Source organism: Hippopotamus amphibius, chromosome 5 (assembly GCF_030028045.1).
Source record: "Hippopotamus amphibius kiboko isolate mHipAmp2 chromosome 5, mHipAmp2.hap2, whole genome shotgun sequence".
In the NCBI taxonomy this organism is placed as follows: Eukaryota; Metazoa; Chordata; class Mammalia; order Artiodactyla; family Hippopotamidae; genus Hippopotamus; species Hippopotamus amphibius.
The window spans coordinates 63,072,199-63,092,750 of NC_080190.1; the positions used below are offsets into that span (position 1 = coordinate 63,072,199).

At 41.5% G+C, this 20,552-nt stretch overlaps 2 protein-coding genes across 34 annotated transcripts in view; both read left to right on the forward strand.

Annotated features, from left to right (window-relative positions):
- Nucleotides 1-10,971, forward strand: part of USP54 (ubiquitin specific peptidase 54) — a 121,075-nt gene extending 110,104 nt beyond the window's left edge. For 21 of the 25 annotated variants that reach the window (XM_057734662.1, XM_057734654.1, XM_057734656.1 and 18 more), the window contains 4 exons: nt 4,101-4,219; nt 4,538-4,678; nt 7,805-7,991; nt 9,662-10,971. In XM_057734662.1, the coding sequence (XP_057590645.1) occupies nt 4,101-4,219; nt 4,538-4,678; nt 7,805-7,991; nt 9,662-10,221 (1,007 nt within the window). In that variant the 3' untranslated portion in view covers nt 10,222-10,971. The remainder of the gene's footprint in view (nt 1-4,100; nt 4,220-4,537; nt 4,679-7,804; nt 7,992-9,661) is intronic. The other 4 variants (XM_057734665.1, XM_057734667.1, XM_057734671.1 and 1 more) reach the window with 2 other exon arrangements.
- A 1,561-nt stretch (nt 10,972-12,532) lies between these two features.
- The window catches only part of PPP3CB (protein phosphatase 3 catalytic subunit beta), a 47,312-nt gene continuing 39,292 nt past the window's right edge, over nt 12,533-20,552 (forward strand). For 6 of the 9 annotated variants that reach the window (XM_057734450.1, XM_057734451.1, XM_057734453.1 and 3 more), the window contains exon 1: nt 12,534-12,752. In XM_057734450.1, the coding sequence (XP_057590433.1) occupies nt 12,668-12,752 (85 nt within the window). In that variant the 5' untranslated portion in view covers nt 12,534-12,667. Of the gene's footprint in view, nt 12,753-17,425; nt 17,611-20,552 lie in introns of those variants that run through there. The other 3 variants (XM_057734455.1, XM_057734454.1, XM_057734458.1) reach the window with 3 other exon arrangements.

The window sequence follows — 20,552 nt, forward strand, 5'->3', positions numbered from 1 at the left end:
TAATCAGTGGAGAAATGCAAATCAAAGCCACAATGAGGTATCACCTCACACTGGTCAGAATGGCCATCATCAAAAAATCTAGAAACAATAAATGCGGAGAGGATGTGGAGAAAAGGGAGCCCTCCTGCACTGTTTCTGGGAATGTAAATTGATACAGCCACTATGGAGAACAGTATGGAGGTTCCTTACAAAACTAAAAATAGAACTACCATATGACCCAGCAATCCCACTTCTGGGCATATACCCTTAGAAAACCATAGTTCAAAAAGATACATGTACCACAGTGTTCACTGCAGCACTATTTACAATAGCCGGGACATGGAAGCAACCTAAATGTCCATCAACAGATGATAAAGAAGACGTGGCATATATATACAGTGGAACCATTTTATGTCAGCCATAAAAAGGAACGAAATTGAATTATTTGTAGTGAGGTAGATGGACCTAGAGTCTGTCCTACAGAGTGAAGTAAGTCAGAAAGAGAAAAACAAATACCGTATGCTAACACATGTATATGGAATCTAGAAAAATGGTACTGATGAACCTGGTGGCATGGCAGGAATAGAGATGCAGGCACAGAGAATGGACTTGAGGACATGGTGCGGTGGTGGGGAGAGGGGGAAGCTGGGATGAGGTGAGAGTAGCATTAACATATATACACTACCAAATGTAAAATAGATAGCTGCTGCACTGCACAGGGAGATGAACTCAATGCTTGGTGATAACCTAGAGGAGTGGGATAGGGAGGATGGGAGGGAGGCCGAAGAGGGAGGGGATATGGGAATATATGTGTAAATACAGCTGATTCATTTTGTTGTACAGTGGAAACTGGCACAACACTGTAAAGCAATTATACTTCAGTAAAAATCTGGGAAACGAAAAAGAGTAAATGTTACAATAGCCCCCTTGTTCTTATCACTAACTTCCATGGTGATTATCTTGGCCAGTTATCAACATAGGGCTGATTCTGATTTAGCACCCCCCCCCCTTTCCCTTCCCCACTGGATTATTTTAAAGCAAATCCCAGACATTATATCATTTCCTCCATAAATAGTTGGAATCTATCTCTAAGAAATAAAGACTCTTTTTTAAAAGGCAGAACTATAATATTATTATACCTGAAAAATTAACAATAATTTCTTAATATAATACAGTAACTAGCCAGTATTCAGGTTTTTTTCAATTGTCCCACAAATATCTTTTCACAGTTGCTTTATTTCAAATCAGAATCCAAACAAGATCCACACATTGCATTTTGTTGATGTGTCTCAAGGCTTTTTAGTTAAGCCTGTTAAGATTCCTATCTCTTTTTTTCCTTTGCCATTTACATGTTGAAGAAATTTGGTCATTTTTCTTCTACATTCTAGATTATATTCTAGGAGAGGTTTTTGTTGTTGTTGTTGTTCCGTTTTAAAAACATGTTCTCCTAAGACCCTCTGTTTTCCTATAACTTAGTACTTAGGGCTAGAAGGCTTGATTCTTGATTAAAATTAGGTTTAAAAAATTTTTTTTTAATTAATTTATTTATTGGCTGTGTTGGGTCTTCATTGCTGCTCACCAGCTTTCTCTAGTTGTGGTGAGTGGGGGCTACTCTTTGTTGTGGTGCACGGGGCTCTCACTGTGGTGAGAGCTACGGGAGTTAGGCGCACAGGCCTCAGCAGTTGTGGCACATGGACTGATCCCACGGTATTTGGGATCCTCCTGGACCAGGGATTGAACCCGTGTCCCCTGCGTTGGCAGGCAGACTCCCAACCACTGTGCCACCAGTGAAGTTCCCCAGGTTTATTTTTTTAAAATAAGAATATTTCATAGGTAGTACTTTGATTTCTTATACCATATCAAGAAGTACATAATGTCTGGTAGCCTTTCTTCTTGTTACTATTGACCAGTGGGTAGATGTCCCCTTAATTCTACTTTCTATCAAATCGAGGAGTCCCCTCAACAATACTCCTTAGAGAAGGCCACCTCCACTTCTGTTTAAATATCTTTAAAGGAATCACTGTCTGCTCTCTTCAGGAGGTTCCAATGGCTACCTCCTTGTCTAGGTAGGAATCACACTTGACTTGATTAGAGGAGCACCAGATTCTAACCATTACAGCTGTAATTCTTAAATCTGGCTGCCCATCATAGTCACCTGAAGAGTGGCTTTTTAAAAAAAAACGGAGGAATAATTTTATATAATGGGATCATAGCACGCATGATGTTTTTATTATAGACATTTTTTTGTTTCTCCTTCCCTCAAATCAGTCCCTACTATTTATCCCACCCCCTTCTAGACAGTAATCTAATGTGCATATTTCTGAATTTTTCTGTTCATAAAATCCTATGTAGACCTACATATATAGTGGGGTTTTTTTGTTTGGAGATAATATTACAGATTTTTTTCCTTTAACTCAACAAGACTTGATGAAAATTACTCTAAGTCATCGTGTTTAACTCAATTCATTCTTTTCAGTGGCTGGATGATATTTGATATTGAGGGTACTGTAATGTATTTAGCCATTCTGCTATAGATGGGCATTACTTTATTTCCAGTTCTTAACCACTACAAACAATGCTGTAATAAACAGATATTTTTGCTTCTTATTCCCAGGAGCAGAACTGTTGGGTAAGAGGGTAAATATATTTTCAGTCTTGATGGTTATCTCTATGATGCTTTTTAGGAAGACTATAACATTTCACATTTCCTCCAACAATGTTTAAAGATACTCTCCCACACTTTTTGTGGAAACCTTTTAAAAACAAATATTCCCAGGCTCCAACCAAAAAGATTCTGATTCAGTAGGTCTGTGGAGGGGTACGCAAAGCTGTATTTTTAAAAAGTTCTAGATGAATCTGAGGTAGTATTGGAACCATTGCATTTAAGCACAAGGAAATATTAAAAATAACTGGCCTTCTAGCTTAGTATCAGCAATATCATGCTTTAGCCAGGTACACATATTAGAATCAAAATATCAAATCAAGACATGAATTGGCAATAGGCATATATATCAAATGTAGGTCAAGGATGTGTGCATTTTCAGAATGGAAGGCTTAATTAGTTGTATTGGGGCGAGCCCTTTGGGAGTCACATATCCAGTTTGGAGCAGCTCATCTCTTAGCAGTCTTGCAAGATTTTGAGGAAGAAATAAACATTTAGAATTTGTTTGGAATTTAAGTGATTTGAGAGAAGCTAATGGGGGAAATAAAAGAGCACTACACATACAAAATGTTGCTGAAGCGCTCCTGCTCATAGTACATAATTGGAAGTGAAAAACCCAGAGACCTGAATTTTAATCCTGGTTAAACTACTTACTAGGGACTTCCCTGGTGGAGCAGTGGTTAAGAATCCACCTGCCAATGCAGGGGACGTGGGTTCAAGCCCTGGTCTGGGAGGATCCCATATACTGAGGAGCAACTAAGCCCGTGTGCCACAACTACTGAGCCCATGTGCCACAACTACTGAAGCCTGCGCATCTAGAGCCCATGCTCTGCAACAAGAGAAACCACTGCAGTAAGAACCCCTCACACTACAAGGAAGAGTAGCCCCTGCTCTCTGCAACTAGAGAGAGCCCGAGCGCAGCAACAAAGACCCAACACAGCCTAAAATAAACAAACAAACAAACAAATAAATAAATTTATTTAAAAAAAAACACTATTTACTGCTTGTCAGATCCTAGAACTCATTTTCCTGCTTTGTAAAATGAGATGGTTTAATATATGATTACTATGATAATTTTCAATTCCTAACTAGACTGGAGATAATCGTTCCTTTGTCATCACAGATGCTCTAGAGAATTACTGTGTCACATAATTTCCTCTGTATGTATTATAAGTCTTGGGCCCAAAGCTGACAGAAGAAAAGCTGATTATATTTACTATTCAGCTATCTGTCCACACAGCCCCTTCTCTACAAGGTTCTTCACGGCCTGTGTTCTGAGATCCTTATGGCCTATAGGAAGCTATCCATATTCACATCCAGGAGCCCATCCTCCATTGGATTCAGAGATGCACATTTGTTATTTAATGAAACAAGTACTCCTGAGTTTTGTGCTGCCAGGCTGAGTCTAGACTCCAGAAGAAGAGATGGCTTCAACTTGTATTTACGTTTTCCTCCTCAGGCTCTACAGATGGTATAGGGAGGAGGTTGCACTCAGCCCCTGGGCTTGATCTCTCAAAGACCCCAACAGCAGAAATGGAACACAGTCTCCATGAAGCCAACACAGTGTCTGCTTCTCAGGTAGCCACCTTAGGTGCTAAAGTTCTGGGCATGGGGTGGTGTGTTGGGAAAGAACTGTGAAGAGATATGAGTGATAGGGTTGGTGGTAAGGCAGGGGCATGGTGATGTGGGGCTATTCGAAGAGAATAAGGTCTATGACTGGGCTTCTTTTGAGTGAGAGGAGATTGCCACATGGCCACTACCTTTTAAATACATCTAATTCAGATCTCTACTAGTGAGTCTTACCCTGTTCTCTCCCATAGCCCTTGGGACAGGGTCTGTGGGAAAACCACAGGTCTGGTGTTATGTGTCTGCCTGTGTGTGTCTGTGTGTTTGAAGGCTGCACCTTGCCGAGGCCCCAGCAGGGAGTGTGGGGAGGACGATCAGTACGGTACAGAGAACTTTCGGCGCATCTCACGCAGTCTCAGTGGCACCGTTGACTCAGAGAGGGAGGAGATCCCAGTCTCTTCCCACAGTTTTGTAAGTAGAATCAGGGTCTGTCTATTCAGAGCATCCTCTTTCTCTTGCTAGGTAAAAATATACTGCAGGTGAAGGGGCAGGAGAAACTGAAGGTTGTAATTTGGGGGGAAGCCATGTGCACTCAGCAAAAATGAGAACACAGTCATTATTTTCTTCACACGCATTTACTTGGAGTCTAGGGGGTCTCTTTCCTGTAGCAGTTCTGGAGGGTGTATTATAGGCTTCCCCAGGATGAGAAGAGTCCTAGCAACCTCAAGAGGAGTCTTAGAGAAGCCATGGCTGCTGACTGGGTCAGAACCCATTGTACTAGTGAAAGGAAGAAGAGAAGAGATGGGATGGAGTATTGTTTTGCGTTTTCTTCCCCACCCTAGTACACGACTGAGTGGGGTCCAGTGTGCTTTCAAGCTGAAATGAAACGTGCATTAGCAAGAGAAGGAAAATGATTTAAAATCTGCATCCTTGAGGCTTTTCATATGGGATTAAGGCAGTAATCTGTATGTGAAAGGAACAGGGACACCCAAGTCAGCAGAGATCACAAACTCAAATAGTTTCAGTGTCTGGGTTTCTAAAACGTGCCTTTTGAGAATTTCACATACTTGCCCAAGGCAAGTTGAGTTTTTTTACAGTAGAGATCAGGATACAAAGCACCAGTACATTGAAGCTTGCTCACCAGGTCAGTGTGATAAAAATAAAACAGGTCTTAAATATGTGATATAAAATAAAAAGGTACAAAAGGAAAACTAAGTCTCTTCCACCAGTTCTTCAGATCCAACTTCTTTCCCAAGGTAGTCATTTTTTCCAATTTATTGTTCATACGTTTCTAAACAGCTCTGAACAGTTGGCCATTCTTTTTGGAAAAGGTGGTCTTTTCTGCCCAACATTTGTTCTCATATACCTTTAATGGCAAATTGTTATTTTCCTAGGAGAGTTGGTTTCCTTTGTCCTGACTTCTATATCATTCATTTATTCATTGATTCATCCTTTTTTTCTTTTTTTAAGATTTTTGTTTTTTTGATGTGGACCATTTTTTTAAGTCTTTATTGAGTTTGTTTCAATATTGCTTCTGTTTTATGTTTTGTTTTTTTGGTCACATGGCATATGAGATCTTAGCTCCCTGACCAAGGATTGAACCCACACCCCCTGCATTAGAAAGTGAAGTTTTAACCACTGGACTGCCAGAGAAGTCCCAATTCATTCTTTTAAACAAATGCTTTTTGAGATTATGTTCTAGGCAGGCACCAAACACATTAATTTTTACTTTCTAATTGGCTCTCCAATATGTCCACCTCTCTGTATCCTCCCAAACTCCTTACGGTGGTTCATGATATGACCATTTTTTATAGTCTTCACAGTCTCACTTGTCAACATCCTCCATCCTTCCCTCTCCAGACTCTAATCATGCCATACCAATGAGCTTCTTTTAACTCAGTTAATATTTGCTTCAGGTCCCTTTGTCTGCTACATTCTTTTTACTTCCTCCAGGAGGACTTCCCTGATTCCTCAAGTCTGGTTTAGATGTCCCCTCAGTGACATGATAAGTGTAAGCCATGGGAACAACATTCCTGTCAACAGAAACACAAAGTGTTAAGGCCCTGAGGTGGAATGAGCTTGGTGTGTTTGAGGAACATTAAGAAGGTTAGAGTGTAAAAGGCACAGGAATGGTAGGAGATAAATTGAGCAAGATTAGCATTGCCATATCACATAGGAACTTGCAGGCCACACTAAGGAGGTAGTGGGCTGGAGATAGGAAGATTAAATTGAAGGCTGCTGCAGTGGTCCAGTTGAGTTTAAATATAAAACCTATAGGCTTCCTAGGTGGCACAGTGGTTAAGAATTCGCCTGCCAATGCAGGGGAGCCGGGTTCGATCCCTGCTCCAGGAAGATACCCCATGCCGTGGAGCAACCAAGCCCGTGCACCACAACTGTTGAGCCTGTGCTTTAGAGCCCGTGAGCCACAACTGTTGAGCCCATGTGCTGCAACTACTGAAGCCCACGCGCCTAGAGCCCGTGCTCCGCAACAAGAGAAGCCACAGCAATGAGGAGCCCGTGCACCACAACGAAGAGTAGCCCCCACTCACCGCAACTAAAAGAAAGCCCGTGCACAGCAAAAAAAAAAAGAAGACCCAACACAGCCAATAAAATAAATATATTTATAAAAAAAACAAAACCTATAGGTAGAAATGACAGTACATGGCATAGGCAACTAGTGGAATTGTGGATGAAAAGTACAAAATCAAGGGCAGTGTCAACATTTGACTCTAGATGACTTAAGAAAAAATATGGTACCAGGGCAAGCTTGGAAGAATGTTGGTTCAATTTTGGACATATTAGTGTTTCATATGTTAAAGGGGATATTTCTGAGATTTTGCCACAGAAGTGAATGATGAGTGACGTATAGAGCAGGTCATAAGCATCAGTGGGTACAAACTTGACAGGTAGCACCAAGGTGGAGACTATGGAGTAGAGCAGTAATGGGGAGGATGGAGTCGAGAGTTTTTGATTGTACATTTAGGAAGATATATATTAGTTGCCAATATTTACAGAGAGTGTAGAATTTTCTCTCTCAACTTCTCAGGCTTTCTGACTTTCTTTCTCACATTTCTTCTCTATTTTTAATTTTTAAATTTTTATTTATTTAGAGGCTTTTATTACCTTTTCCCCCCACCCATACTGCACAGCTTGTGGGATCTTAGCTCCTCAACCAGGGATTGAACCTGGGCCCTCAGCAGTGAAAGCATGCAGTCCTAACCACTGGACTGCCAGGGAATTCTCTTCTTGTCTATTTTTAAATTTCTATCTCAATCTCTCTAATTCTACTGTTAGCATTAAGGAGTTTGCTAAAGACCTTGATGTTTGGTTTGGGAAGGTAAGGTTTATGAGGAAGACAGATTAAGGGAAGAGAATCTGTAGTTTGGTATCTCCAGTTCATAGTGGCCAAGATGTTTCCTGGAGGGGCTGAGAGGGGGAGAGTGGCGAATAAATTGAGTCCCTCTCTTGATTAAGGAGTGTTTGTACTCTGGTTCCTCCCATCTCCCCCTGCTTCCCTCACTGTGTTTACCCAACCATATGCTGCTGTGTGTTAATCCTCATCTCTATGTTTTTTTTTTTGTCTTGTCTCATTATAAGGATTCATCAAACATGAGGAAAAAGCCTTTGGAAACCAGGCACCATTGTTCCAGTTCCTCTTCCCTCCCTGTCATCCATGACCCTCCTGTGTTTCTCCTTGGTCCCCAACTCTACCCATCCCAACCACAGTTCCTGCCCCCAGATGTCTTGATGCCCAGCATGGCAGGGGAGCCCCATAGACCCCCAGGTAACTCTCCCTGTATCTAATATTATGTGCTGGAATGTGGTACATTTCAGGGACCTGGAAGAATCAAATCAGTACACCTGTTGGGGGATGGGGGAAGAGGGGTCCCAAGGTGGGGTTGTAAAGGGATATGAATTACTGCTTTAAAGATCAAGCATTGATCTAGATGAATTATGATTGAATCATTTCTTGGGCAACATGGTCTAGACCACAGCTCCCAGAATCTAACTACCCATGAAAATGAACTGTTTCAGTCATGATAGGATATGCTTTTAAGTGACCAAGGGGAGTTAATACCCAGCATCCCTCAAAACAGGAAGTGTCATCTCTATCAGCTAGTTTTCTCTCCTATCCCAAGTCTCAGTTGAGGGATGGTCTAGAAGGACAAGGAGTTAATGGGAGACTTGGAAAGATCCTGTACATGGAATACCCATGCCATGTATGGAGACCCAGACAGTCCTGGGAGAGGTGGGCAGCATCCTTTTGGCTTTCTTTGAACCCTCCACAGCAAGATTTGTTCCTTTTCCACCTCATGGCTGAATCTACAGTTTAAGTCGGTGATTCTCAGTGGGAAAGGGGAGGTGCTCCTGGCATCTAGCAGGTAGAGGGGCCAGGGATAGTGCTAAACATCCAGCAATGCACGGAACAGTTTTCTTGCACACCCCACCCCACCCCCAAAACAAAGAATTGTCAGCCCAAGATATCAGTACTGCGGGGGTTGAGAAACCTGTCTACGGATATATAAATCCCCAGGGCAAGGGATGGTTGTCGTTCTTAGAACGGAAGATAAAGTAGTATTGTTGATATTTGTGTCCAATTTTTAGGGAGCTTTGGATAAGCAGGTCTTCTGGGTAAATGGACTTCCTATTACTCAGTGGAGCAGCCAGGTAGCCAGCCTCCTTTGATAGTTATTAAGGGTATCTGATCAGTCAGGCAGCATTTATTACAACTTGTTCTGTGTCAGTGAATACAGGGGAGAAGGAAGGCAGCTCCCTGCTCTCAAAGAGCTCAGAGTTTCAATAATCAGATATACACACACACATATATGTATAGTACAGGTGTTGATGGAATTTTAAAATAAAGAATGAAAAGTATTGTTTAGAAGTGATTTTTGGAAAATTAGTTATTTTGTTTCTTTTAAGTAAAGGGGAATCAATGTATAGAAAAGGCATTCCACATTATGTGGGAGTGGTGCAAACAAAAGCGGAGATCTCGGACAATGAGCAAGAATGTAAGCAGACACAGCTTAACTGGAGTTAAGGTACTATGTTAAAAACTGAGTGATGTTTTAGAATAGTGGCTCTAAGAAGTGAAGTTGTCACAATGAGAACATACATTTGGGATATCAGTGAGGTATGCGCGTGCGTGTGTGTGTGTGTCTGTCCGTCTGTCTTTTGGAGGAAGGATTATAGTGCAATGAGATAGAAGTATGGCAACATCCAGGAGACTGTTTCATTTGCACAGGTCGGCGGTTGGAGGTAAGAGATTTGATTTTAGTGTATATTAAGAATTTTAAAAAATGAAATTAGAAGCAAAGCTAGGTTCCTTCTTTCCCTTATGTGTATGTTCTTAGAGAGGTGGGGAATTGGAAGGAACAGCCAGGAATGGTCCTCTGGGAGGAAGAATAGTTTTACTGAAGATGATCAATCGTTGGGTTTCTTTTCTCTTTCTAGGAACTTCGAGGAATGTCCAGCAGTTTCTGGCTATGTGTGACAGGGGTGAAACTTCCGAAGGGATCAAGTACACAGGAAGGACTTTGAACTACCGGAGTCTCCCCCATCGTTCCAGAACAGATGCCTCCTGGGGAGCATGGTCAGAGACCAGCCAGCATATTGGGGCCAGATTCCTGACTACTCCAGGGTGCAAGCCACAGCTAACTCACACTGCCACACTACCAGAAAGACACCAGGGCCTTCAGGTTCCTCATGCTCGGTCCTGGGGGGATCTTTTCAATTCACCCTCCCAGCCTCCTGTTGCTCACCCTGTGTCCCCACCATCAAGCAACCTTCTTGTACCCCTGAGGTCAGCTTGGAATTCAGGTCCTGTTCCAGGGTTTCGAGCCCCTGGTCCTCGAAGAGTAGATATGCCCCCAGATGATGACTGGAGGCAAAGCAGTTATGCCAGGCAATCTGGGCGTAGGAGGATAGGGAGAGAGGAGTTTCTGTTTGTTCTAGCAGATGCCCCTGGAAGAGAGCAGATCAGGGCTAGAGCCCTGCAGCACAGTAGGTGGTAAGGGTCACCCCTTTCCTCTTCTGGAGCCACAGATTTCTCTGTTAAACTGTACTGCAGCAGAATTAGTACCCAGCATCCCTGCCAGGGCTATGCTAGTCTCATCTCAGCACAGAGTTGGCAGCTTCTCCTAGGGGTGCCAAGAACCCCTAAAGAGACCTGACTCTTTGAGAGGGAATATTTGAAATTCCAGTTTCCATTCACCTAGCAAAAAGAAGCAGCTGCTGTGTAGGGCTTTATTTGACCCACCTTAAAGATGAATCCATATTACTCTGGACACTAGCTATTCCTTAGGATCTTAGGGTCACCATTTTATTCCTGAATACTCTATGCCCCCACCTCCACCTAAGCCCTCATATTCTGTTCCCTATTACCAACTTTTATTCTTTGTTTTATCCACCTGTTGCTATTACTTGACCTTCTGTCTTCCCCATCCCCCATCCTTGAAGGGACATGTAGCCCTGTAGTCTTGGTCTTGACCACATCATTTAGGCTAGCCCAGCTGCCCAGACTGTCAGCCTTCCCTCTGCCCCCAGACCTTAGGCCTAGAATGCGGGGCTGCCAACATAACGTTTGCTCTTCTGAACAGATGGAGTCAGGCACACTAACATACCCTCCTGTCCTCAGCAGCAGAGCCATTACTGCCACTCGCTCAGTCGCCGTTGTAAACCCTCAGAGTCAGCTGAACTATTTTAGGGCCAAACATACTGTTTTTGTAAAGTATTTTTCATTAATAAATCTATAAGATAGTTCTATTTAATTCCTTGTCATTTTATTGTCTATTTAACCCCTTGTGTATGCTCTTGCTCTTTTGTATTGGGGTGGGGAGGCCTGGAGAAGCAAGAAATATCACTTCCCAGTGGTCTGGGGCTCTGTATATGGCTTTTGACTGAGAGAAAGTGAGGAGCCAAAGAGGAGTTGAAGGATAGTTGAAGGGTATATATTCAAGGTAGGAGTCACTGGGTCCTAATATGGAGTGACTTTCCTTGTTATTATTGCTGCTAGTCTATTTTTTATCCCTTTCCTGCCAAGAGGCACTCAACACATCACACACTTTCTCCTTCGCTCCTTAGGGAGATTTTCTGGGGATTTAAACTCCTCCTACAAACCCACTCCTGATCTAGGTACTTTTGGTACCCTCCCTCTACAAGTTTGTGATGTGCCTCTTATCCCTTCCTTGCTCTCTTCCCATGGCTGCCCCTCCCCTTCTCCTGTGGAATTATTGCACTTCCATGCCAGAAAGATCCATTTTACCAATCTCACTCCCAAATTCACCTCCCTCTAAAAAATATTTTGAGTTCCCTTTGCAAAAAATATCCACTGGGCATTTCTCTTCTCTTTTACCCCAGCTCTTATGATCATTGAGAGTCACAAAATTAAGAGGTAGAAAGGTGCTATTTGAGACCTTTGAACCACTCCTTATCTAATTATCACTATCCATGGTGAACAGATTCTGAGCACATGTAGTATTGAGCAGGAGGATGGGCAGGCATTTCTCACCCTATCCTACTTGAATCCTATGCCATCAGGATATATAGATTTTAGTGGATATGCTGGTCTCTGTTAACGATTCAGTACCTCTCCTGGTGTCATACACACACTCTTCTTCTAATAATTATTGATCAAACAGTCAGTTCTTGTCCCACTACCCCCTTCCCCATCAATGTCTGTCTCTATAAAGATTCCATAGAAAACCTGGGCCCACATTCTGTATATGCACAGAAATACCCAATGAGATATTTCTTATGAGGAAGTAATTTCCAATTCCCTATTTACTCCTCTGCTTTCTAAATCACTGTTTTCTGAATGAAGAGGGAGGCTGTGCCCTTTTCAGGTGAATTCTGTAGACTCTTTGAACATCTCTTGGTGTCATCCCTTCCTTTCCTCTTACCTGTTTTGATTCTTAACCCTTAGGCTCTACCTGCATTCTTACTCTGTGCCTTCAGACACTTGACAGTTTCAGGCTCTAAACGCAAGGGCCAGATTCACTCTCAAATTCCATTCTGAACCCTTGCTTTGCCCTAGAAACTAGAATGCTTCCTCTATTTCTCCTGTCAATTACCAACCCAAATACCCAGATCTGGTAGTCAAATTGTTATATATTTTTTCATCTATTAGTAGGAGATTCCTAGGTTTGATCACGTCTCCCCATCTTACTGGTTAGCTACAGACAGCCGTCTCTCCTCACTCATTTGTTTCTGCCTGCCCAGAATTTTAACCTGATCCCTTGGCCTCGTCCTGTTTCTCTCCTAGCCTCAGTAATTTTGCCCGAGTCCCTAGAGCCTGCTCCGCCCCCGCCCCCGCACGCGCGGTGCATGCCGGTCTTAGCCCCTCTGTAGGGAAAGAGGGTCCGCCATGTTCCCCGGCGGCGCCGCCGCTTGGCTCTGGTAGCCGCCGCCCCCGCCCCCAACCCCGCCCGGCCCAGCGCCTAGCCGAGCCCCGGGCCCAGCATGGCCGCCCCGGAGCCGGCCCGGGCTGCACCGCCCCCGCCCCCGCCCCCGCCGCCCCCTCCCGGGGCTGACCGCGTCGTCAAAGGTGAGAGGTGGACGAAGCCCTGGGGGCCTGGCCTGAGGAGCTAGCTGTGTGAGGGCGGGCGGGAGACCGTCCCCTCCGGAGCGGGCCCGGAAGGGCGGGCGAGTGACTGGCTGCCTCCCTTGGGGAGTGGCCCCTGGGCGGGCCCCTGCTGGGCTGGGCTGAGTCGGTGGCGGCGGCTCCGAGGTCTCTTGCTTGCCTTCAGGCGGTGGCGGGGGTTTCGATCTGGAGGTCTCCGAGCTGAAGGGGTGAGGCTGCTAGTCGCAGTGAGCCCCTTTCTTTTCCTGCCCGGCCTGTCAGCGCGGCCCAGAGGCCGCGATTAGCTTCCTGCACCGCGACAGCTGCACGCCTGGCTTGCTGGGGCGGACCGAGGGGCTCGGAGACCTTCAGCCACGCGGGGCCAGGCGATGAGCAGTCAGAAGTCACCTCGGCTTTGGCCCACGCCTGCTCCCCAGTGACAGCCGTCCGCCCTATTCGCGCCGAGTTAGCTCCAGCCGCAGGGGTTCGCGCTCGCCCTCAGGTGTCACCCCGCGCGGAAATTGGGGGAGCTGTGTGGGATTGGACAAGGGTGAAGGGACGAGCCAGAATTTGGGGGCTCTGGCTTTAAGTGCAGAATAGATGGAAAAAAGACGGCATAAAAGAAAGCTTCGGGGATAGGAGGAAGCATTTACTTAGAAAACCGTCAACACTCTTTGGTCAAAGGCCAAGAGGGCTTAGCCCTCTTCTGCAGGCAGACACCCACACGTTCCCCCTAGAAGAAAAAATTAAATATTTTCAGCTGGTGCAGAATTTATGGTTGTTTAACGACCACAACTCAGCAGATTAATTAAAAATAGATAAATTGGGGGCTAATTGAGAGTTGCTTAAGATTTCCGTGGTCTCTGGAAGAGTCCATCAACTTCAAACACTGCTGTGGAGGTGAAAAACATAATTTGAAATGATTTTTCTTTATCATGTAGCTTGGTCAATAAATTGAAATCATTTTAGAACAAAGTTTTCTTTATTGTATCACGTTTATTTTCGAAAGATAGATACTTCTTTTACTTGTTTTATTTATTTATTTCATTTAGCTTCTCAAATATACTGGCACAATGTTTAAACACTGTTAGCCCAGTTTTGGAACTCTGACCAGACGTGTTTCCATTAAAATATTTAAAAACAAAAAAAATTTTTCCTTTGTGTTTTTTTTTTTTAATTTTAATTTATCAATTCGAGTCTCCTTTAATAAAAGCACTAATTTGTATCTAGGCTTATGTGGATAATTAAAAAAACTTGTTAGTATATGTGTTCGGGCCAGGCATTGGAATGAACTAAAAAAAGAGTTTATGGAATCTTTGTCCTGAGAAATCTTTTTAAAAAGAGAAAGAAAAAAGATTGGCAGTTCAGGCATTCATCCTATTGTGAAATCCTGAAGTTATGTGGAGGTGCAAATAGGAGACATGGGCTGCCTGTTAATTTTCTGACAGTATACCTGTGCTGTCTGTTAATTTCCCTGGGCACTTTTCACCCTACTATTAGATGGGACAGCCAGTCACATTCCTGAACAGTGAGTTTATGCTATCCTTATGCTTGTGAATCTTCATGTTTCTCATCATGTATGTGGTAGTGCTTCCCTTGTACTGCTTTAATACAGTAAAAATAAGATTCCAAACGTAAGGCATATTCCTTTGGGGTGAGTCGTGAATGCAAGACAGTCATATTTGCAGTTTATTGGTATGAAGTAAAAGTCATTTGATTTAGGTAAATAGGAGTTTGTTGATATAGAAAATTAACAGTTTAGTAGAGCTCATGAGTATAAAATCTCATGTGCTTAGTAGTATATTCTTCAAGACAACTTTTTTTTTGATAACTTTCTTTATGGAATTTGTTAGCTGATTGGAATGACTGATGTGGATCACATGCTTTAGAGATACTGTGCAACAGACTGCTTTGCACTGCTCATGGAGTCTCTGGCTTCCTTGGAAGTTACAGGAAACTTACCTTTCATACAGAAATCTCCTTTTGGATTTCACCTTCAAGCTTCTTTCTTGTCTTTCTGTCAGTAGTTGTACTATAATGTTGCATTTGATGACAAAGAACAGCAGTTTCCTGAAGATACATGACCACAGTGCTAGTTCAACTTAAGTTTTACTTGTTAAAAATCCAGATTTCTTTTAAATCTAGTATGTGCTAGTTCTGCGTCTACCATTTCATAGTAGTAATGTTATGGAGACCATCGTTGGCACTGAATGCAAGTGGTCTTTTACTCCCTGAAACTTTTCCTTGCTGTCTCTAAATTTTATACTCTTACACTTCTAGTCGAGGCCTATATTTTATGGTCACATAGGTTTTGAAGGGGAAAGAGGTCTTTCTGTGTTTAGTGTTAGATGCCTGAAATTCACATCATGTGAAGTTTGAGATCTTGGAATACTGTAGGTATTCATGTATAAATTATCTATTTACTGAAATTATTAGTGGTAATTCCATATCCCTGATTATGGGCGATTAGGTTTCCTGGTTAGTTAAAGCAATTCAGTTTTGAGCCTGCTCTAGCTGCTGGCTGTGGTCAAATTCTGTTTGAAAGTCGGTGTAGCCCAAGTGATTTAGGTGAAATAGTATGCCCTCTTAACTATTTTCTGTTAAGCATTTTTTTTATCTTTAGCTAAGGTAGGAAGTTGGAATAAGAAAATAGAAACAAACTAGGAGAAGCAGCTAATTGTATCGGCATGAGTGTGTCACTGCCATATCAGCAAAATTGGTGTGTGTAATTAAAGCATAAAACCCTGAATTTATGTATATCCCTCTCCCTCTTCCTCCCCAAATTTACTTGACCTGAATTGTCCAGGTACTTCCTTTTCTTTCCAGATACTTTTAAAATGTTACTTGCTGCATAGATGAGTTCCCAGTTTTGTAAAACTAGATTATCCTTTAAGAGTATTAAATCTGTTACTCCTGATAAAAAAATTCACCTTTATCACTTAGAATGCATTGTCTATACTGTGTATGTGCTCATTTTAGCACCCACAATGTGACTCACTTTCTTTTGCATTCAATGTGTTTTCTCTATTTCCTAGGTTGTATTATCCTTCTCTCTTAAATTATCAGATCGAACCAAAATGCTAAAGTGTGTCTTGTAAGTTTTTTAGCTGTTATTTATCTGATGGGCAGCCTTATGATTCATTTAAGTTCTGTTGCCAGCTGTCCTGCTTATAAATCTGAGGTCATTTGGCTAACGTGTTTTTCAGGACCTTAGCTTTATTAAGATTGCTTATTGTCATTACAGATTTTTAGATGACCCACATAGGTCTTGGGATCACATAGCTACTTCAGTGTCTTTTACTATTTCTATTTCATTATATTTTAAAGCAACTTGAATTTTAATTTTTGTTTACAAAATCTATTTTGTGGACTTACCTATCTAAAAAAGATAACTCTTGAAAATGATTTTTCTTTTTCTTTCCACCCTCATTAAACTGTTTAGCATACTAAAATAAATCTTCAGTACCATGTGTCCTAGAGGAACCAAGGGAACAGAGAATACTGTGTGTGTGTGTGTGTATGAGAGAGAGAGAATATTGTGTGTGTGTGTGTGAGAGAGAGAGAGAGAGAGAGTGTGAGAAGGAAAGAGAACATTGTGGCAACAAGTCATCTTAGAAGGAAAATGCCAAGGAGGAAATACAGCTGCTCAGTAGTGAGGCAAAAGCTTCAGGTTCTGGAGCTGTTGAATGAATTGGCAAGAGTTATAAGGAAAAGTTTGGTGAAAGAATTTTGATTTATTAGATGAGGTGTGTTTTAGTGCCAATCATATGACTTCATTTCTTTATAAAAATATTTACTTATACACAGAGATGAAATAAGCTAAAACTAATTGGCATCCTTGTATGTAAAATTTATTTTGGAAATTCAAAGTAATCAAATAACAAATATTTAATGCCTGCTGTATAGCTAAAAACTGTAGGGAGACAACAGAAGTGTAAAAGATAAAATACAGTCTTGGTCCTTGGGAAAATACTTATGAAAAATTAATCATTTATGTCATAAGACTGGTTGTGATTAATAATTTCCAGATAAGTGGCAGACCCAGCAAGTTGAGTTCAAAGGAGGTAGTGATGACTCTGGACTGGAGTCGTCTAGCAAGGGTTTGTATAGGAGAAAAGAGGCCTTTGAAGGATGGGTAAGATTCAGATAAGCAGAGGATTGTGCAACATTTATCAAGAACCTGCTTTGTACCAGACATTATATTAGGCGTTGAGGATACAGTATTGAATTAGATATGTTAAGTAAGATTCTCTTGGATGCAGTCTAGTGGGGGAGACATTATTGCAAATAAATAATATAATGAATTAGGTACAAAGTGCTGTTGGAGCTATAAAGAAGAAATTGACTGTCTTACTTGGGGAGAAAGCTTTTCTAAAAGGATTATGTTTTGAGGGGAGCCTTAAAGGATGAGTAGAATTTCTCTAGATATAAGGTAGGGCTGGGATAGAGAAAATATTTTCTGGTAGAGAAAACAGCAGCAGAAAGGCATGGAGTTTGAAAAAAAACATGAAATGTGTGACAGTACTGTGTAAAGTTCTTGGCAAGGAGTAGCAGGAGATGAGGTTGGAGAGGATTTTTTGTACTAAGTTGAGGATCTGAAATTTAAGCTAAGCAGTATAGCCTCTGGATGATTAAGAACACCAGGTGATTAAGGCTCTGGAGTCAGACTGCCTGGGTTTGAACCTAGTTCTACCTTAACCTTTTCACTGACAAGATACTTAATATCACCAACCCTCAATTTTCTCATCTGCGGAATAGAGTTAATGAAGTTATGGGATTTTTTTAAGGATTAATAGAGACAATTCATGTAAAATTTGTACCACAGTGCCTGGCCTGACATATGGTAAGTACTAAACCAATGGTAGCCATCACCATTATTATTATTGAAGTTTTAAAGGAGAGAAATGACCCAGTATTTTGGTTTTTGAAAGCTAATGTGATATTGTGTAGCATGAAATATTAGAATGGGAGAGGCTAAAATCAGGATGTCAGAAGATCAGTGGAGTCATCCAAGTGCAGAATGACCACAGCATGCATTAAGAGAAAGAGAAAAACCAGATATGACACAAATTCTGAGTAATATTAGAAAGTAGATATATTGGATCAGTGCCTGTGAAACCGGTGGCAGAGCTTAAGAAAACAGTAACGAGACTAACTTTGCTTTAGTGATTGTTTAAATTGAGCAGTTTTAGTTGGAGACAGACATTGGAGTGACGTGGAAGAGACTGGGAAATGGTTAAGAAGGACTTTGAAAATAAATTTCAGGCTTTTGTTCCCTTTATTCTTTAGTCCTTAAGAAACCACCTCAAATTTTTGAGTAGATTTATCTAGCTGTGCTTTGTGCAAAAACAAAACAAAAGCTAGATTTATCTAGTTGTGTTTTGTACAAAAGAAGGGAGTAGAGATTTTAGTTAGGTTTTTCTAGTACACAAAGTGATAAGAACTTGAACTAGCATTGCAGCAATGGAGATGTAAAAAAAGAGAGAGAGAGAATTTGAAGAATCAGTAGGACTTGGAGTCCAGAAAGAGAACGACACCAAAATTTTAGTCAAGAGTGACAGGGAATGATGATACCATAACAAAAATAAGCCAGGAAGGGGAACCAGTTTTTGAGGGAAGGGTATTGTGTTCAAAGAACCACCACCAATTAAAAGGAATCCAAGGGATACCTGGAAATTTTAAAGACAGTACTGTAGGATTTATTGAATCTTTTCTTACAGCATGTGGCCAATGCATGCTTCTTCCCCTGGCGACTGAATGGGTTATACTGTTTTTCATGATGAGACTTTTGATGACGCTCTTAGAAGAGCATTGTCATTGTGTTGGTATAAGACAGATGGTACTGGAGTAGCATTCTGAAGACCTCAGTTTCAGTCATGGCTCTGCCCTTTACTAGTTGAAACACCTTGAGAGAGCAATTAACTTATCTGAACCTGTAAACCTGTTTGTGAAATTGAGATAAAACTTGCCCTACTGAACTCACACAATGACTCTGAGAATCATAGGAGTATATGTGTGAAAGCAGTTTGTAAACTGTAAATAAAGTACTATAAATTTATTGTCATTGCTACATAAATTAGTGTAAAGATAAACAATTTAGAAACTAATGTATCACTAATTCAATAAACATTCATTAGTACCTATGGTCTAATCACTAGCTATGTGGAAATGAAAGACAGCTTCCTCCCCTTCAAGGAGCTCATAAGCTTGAGGGGGAGACAGGATATTTACAGTACAGTTGATAAGTGCCGTGATGTAGGTATGCATCTTATGCTTTGCTATGGGAGCACAAAGGAGTGAACCATTTACCTAGCCTGGGAACAGGAAAAGTTTTCAAGAATTGGAACACTGAAGTGAGGTTTAAGGACAAGGGAAAGTTAGACAAAAGGTGGGAATAGTGTACCCCAAAATAATAGGGTGTGCAAAGTACAGAGGTGTTTTTTTTTTTTTTTTTTTTTGGCACACGGGCTTAGTTGCTCCGCGGCATATGGGATCTTCCTGGAGCTGGGATCGAACCTGTGACCTCTGCATTGGCAGGCGGATTCTTAACCACTGCGCCACCTAGGAAGCCCCCAGAGGTTTTTTTAAAGTGATATAACTTTAAAAATGAAAATTAAGTATCTGAAGTATAGGATGTGTCCGGAATGTGAGTTAGTGACAGAAGATGAGGGTTGGAAATGTAGGCAAGGGTCAGATTACGAGGGATCTCGTATAACACGTTAAGGTACAGAATTTGGATTTTATAAGATGAAGCCAGTTTTGAAACAGGAAGATGTTGAGATTTGAATTTTAAAAAGAGTATTCTGAGTTATTGTGAAGCATGGGCAAAATTGAAAAGATTTTAGTAATTTTAGGGAAAAAAAGTCCTTATTCTGTGTCTCAGGGCCAAAGGGACAAAACCAGATCAGAGAATTATTTAGGACCTATTGGCTGTATTAGGGTGAGGAAGAAAAAGACTTCTAGGATAATTTCCAGATGAGTAACTATATTGGTGATAGTTTGGAGGGAGAGTTCATACATTAAGTTTTGGACATACTAAGTTTAAGATACTTATGGAACATCCAAGTGAAGATATTTGATAGTTTAATAAGGATTTGTAGTTTAGGGGAAGGGTCTGGACTGAGTAATGTATTTGGGAGTCCACAAAACATAAATTTTAGTTGAAACCATAGTTATGAATGAGAGGAGTGTGATATGAGGGCCAAGGACAGAATCCTAGGCCACACTGTCCTAAGATCAGGAAAAGGACTAGAAGTTCATGAAATAGGCTGATCAGATATGACGAGAGAATTAAGAGAAAAATCAGGTGAGTAATTTCAAGAACCCAAGAGAGGAGAGAGTTATAAGGTGAAAGAATAGAGGAGAAGCCAGATAAATGTGGATTGAGTAAAGTAGACAAAAAAGTGATAAAATGACGATATCCCCTGTAGATTACTCTTTTAAGAAGCTTGGTTGTAAAATAAGGGATATATATGGCAGGAACAGGGATGAGGACTAAGGGAGAATTACTTGTTGGGGTTGTTTTTAAGATCATAGAGACTTAAGTACAGTCTCCCCTCGGTGTCCGTGGGGATTTGGTTCTAGGATGCCCCTCCCCATTCCAAAATCCAAGGATGCTCAAGTCCCTTATGTAAAATGTATTAGTATTTGCATATAACCTACCTACATCCTCACATTTACTTTAAATCATCTCTAAATTACTTATAATACCTAATACAATGTAAATACTATGTAAATAGCTGCCAGAGAGGCAAATTCAAGTTTTGCTTTTTGGAACTTTCTGAA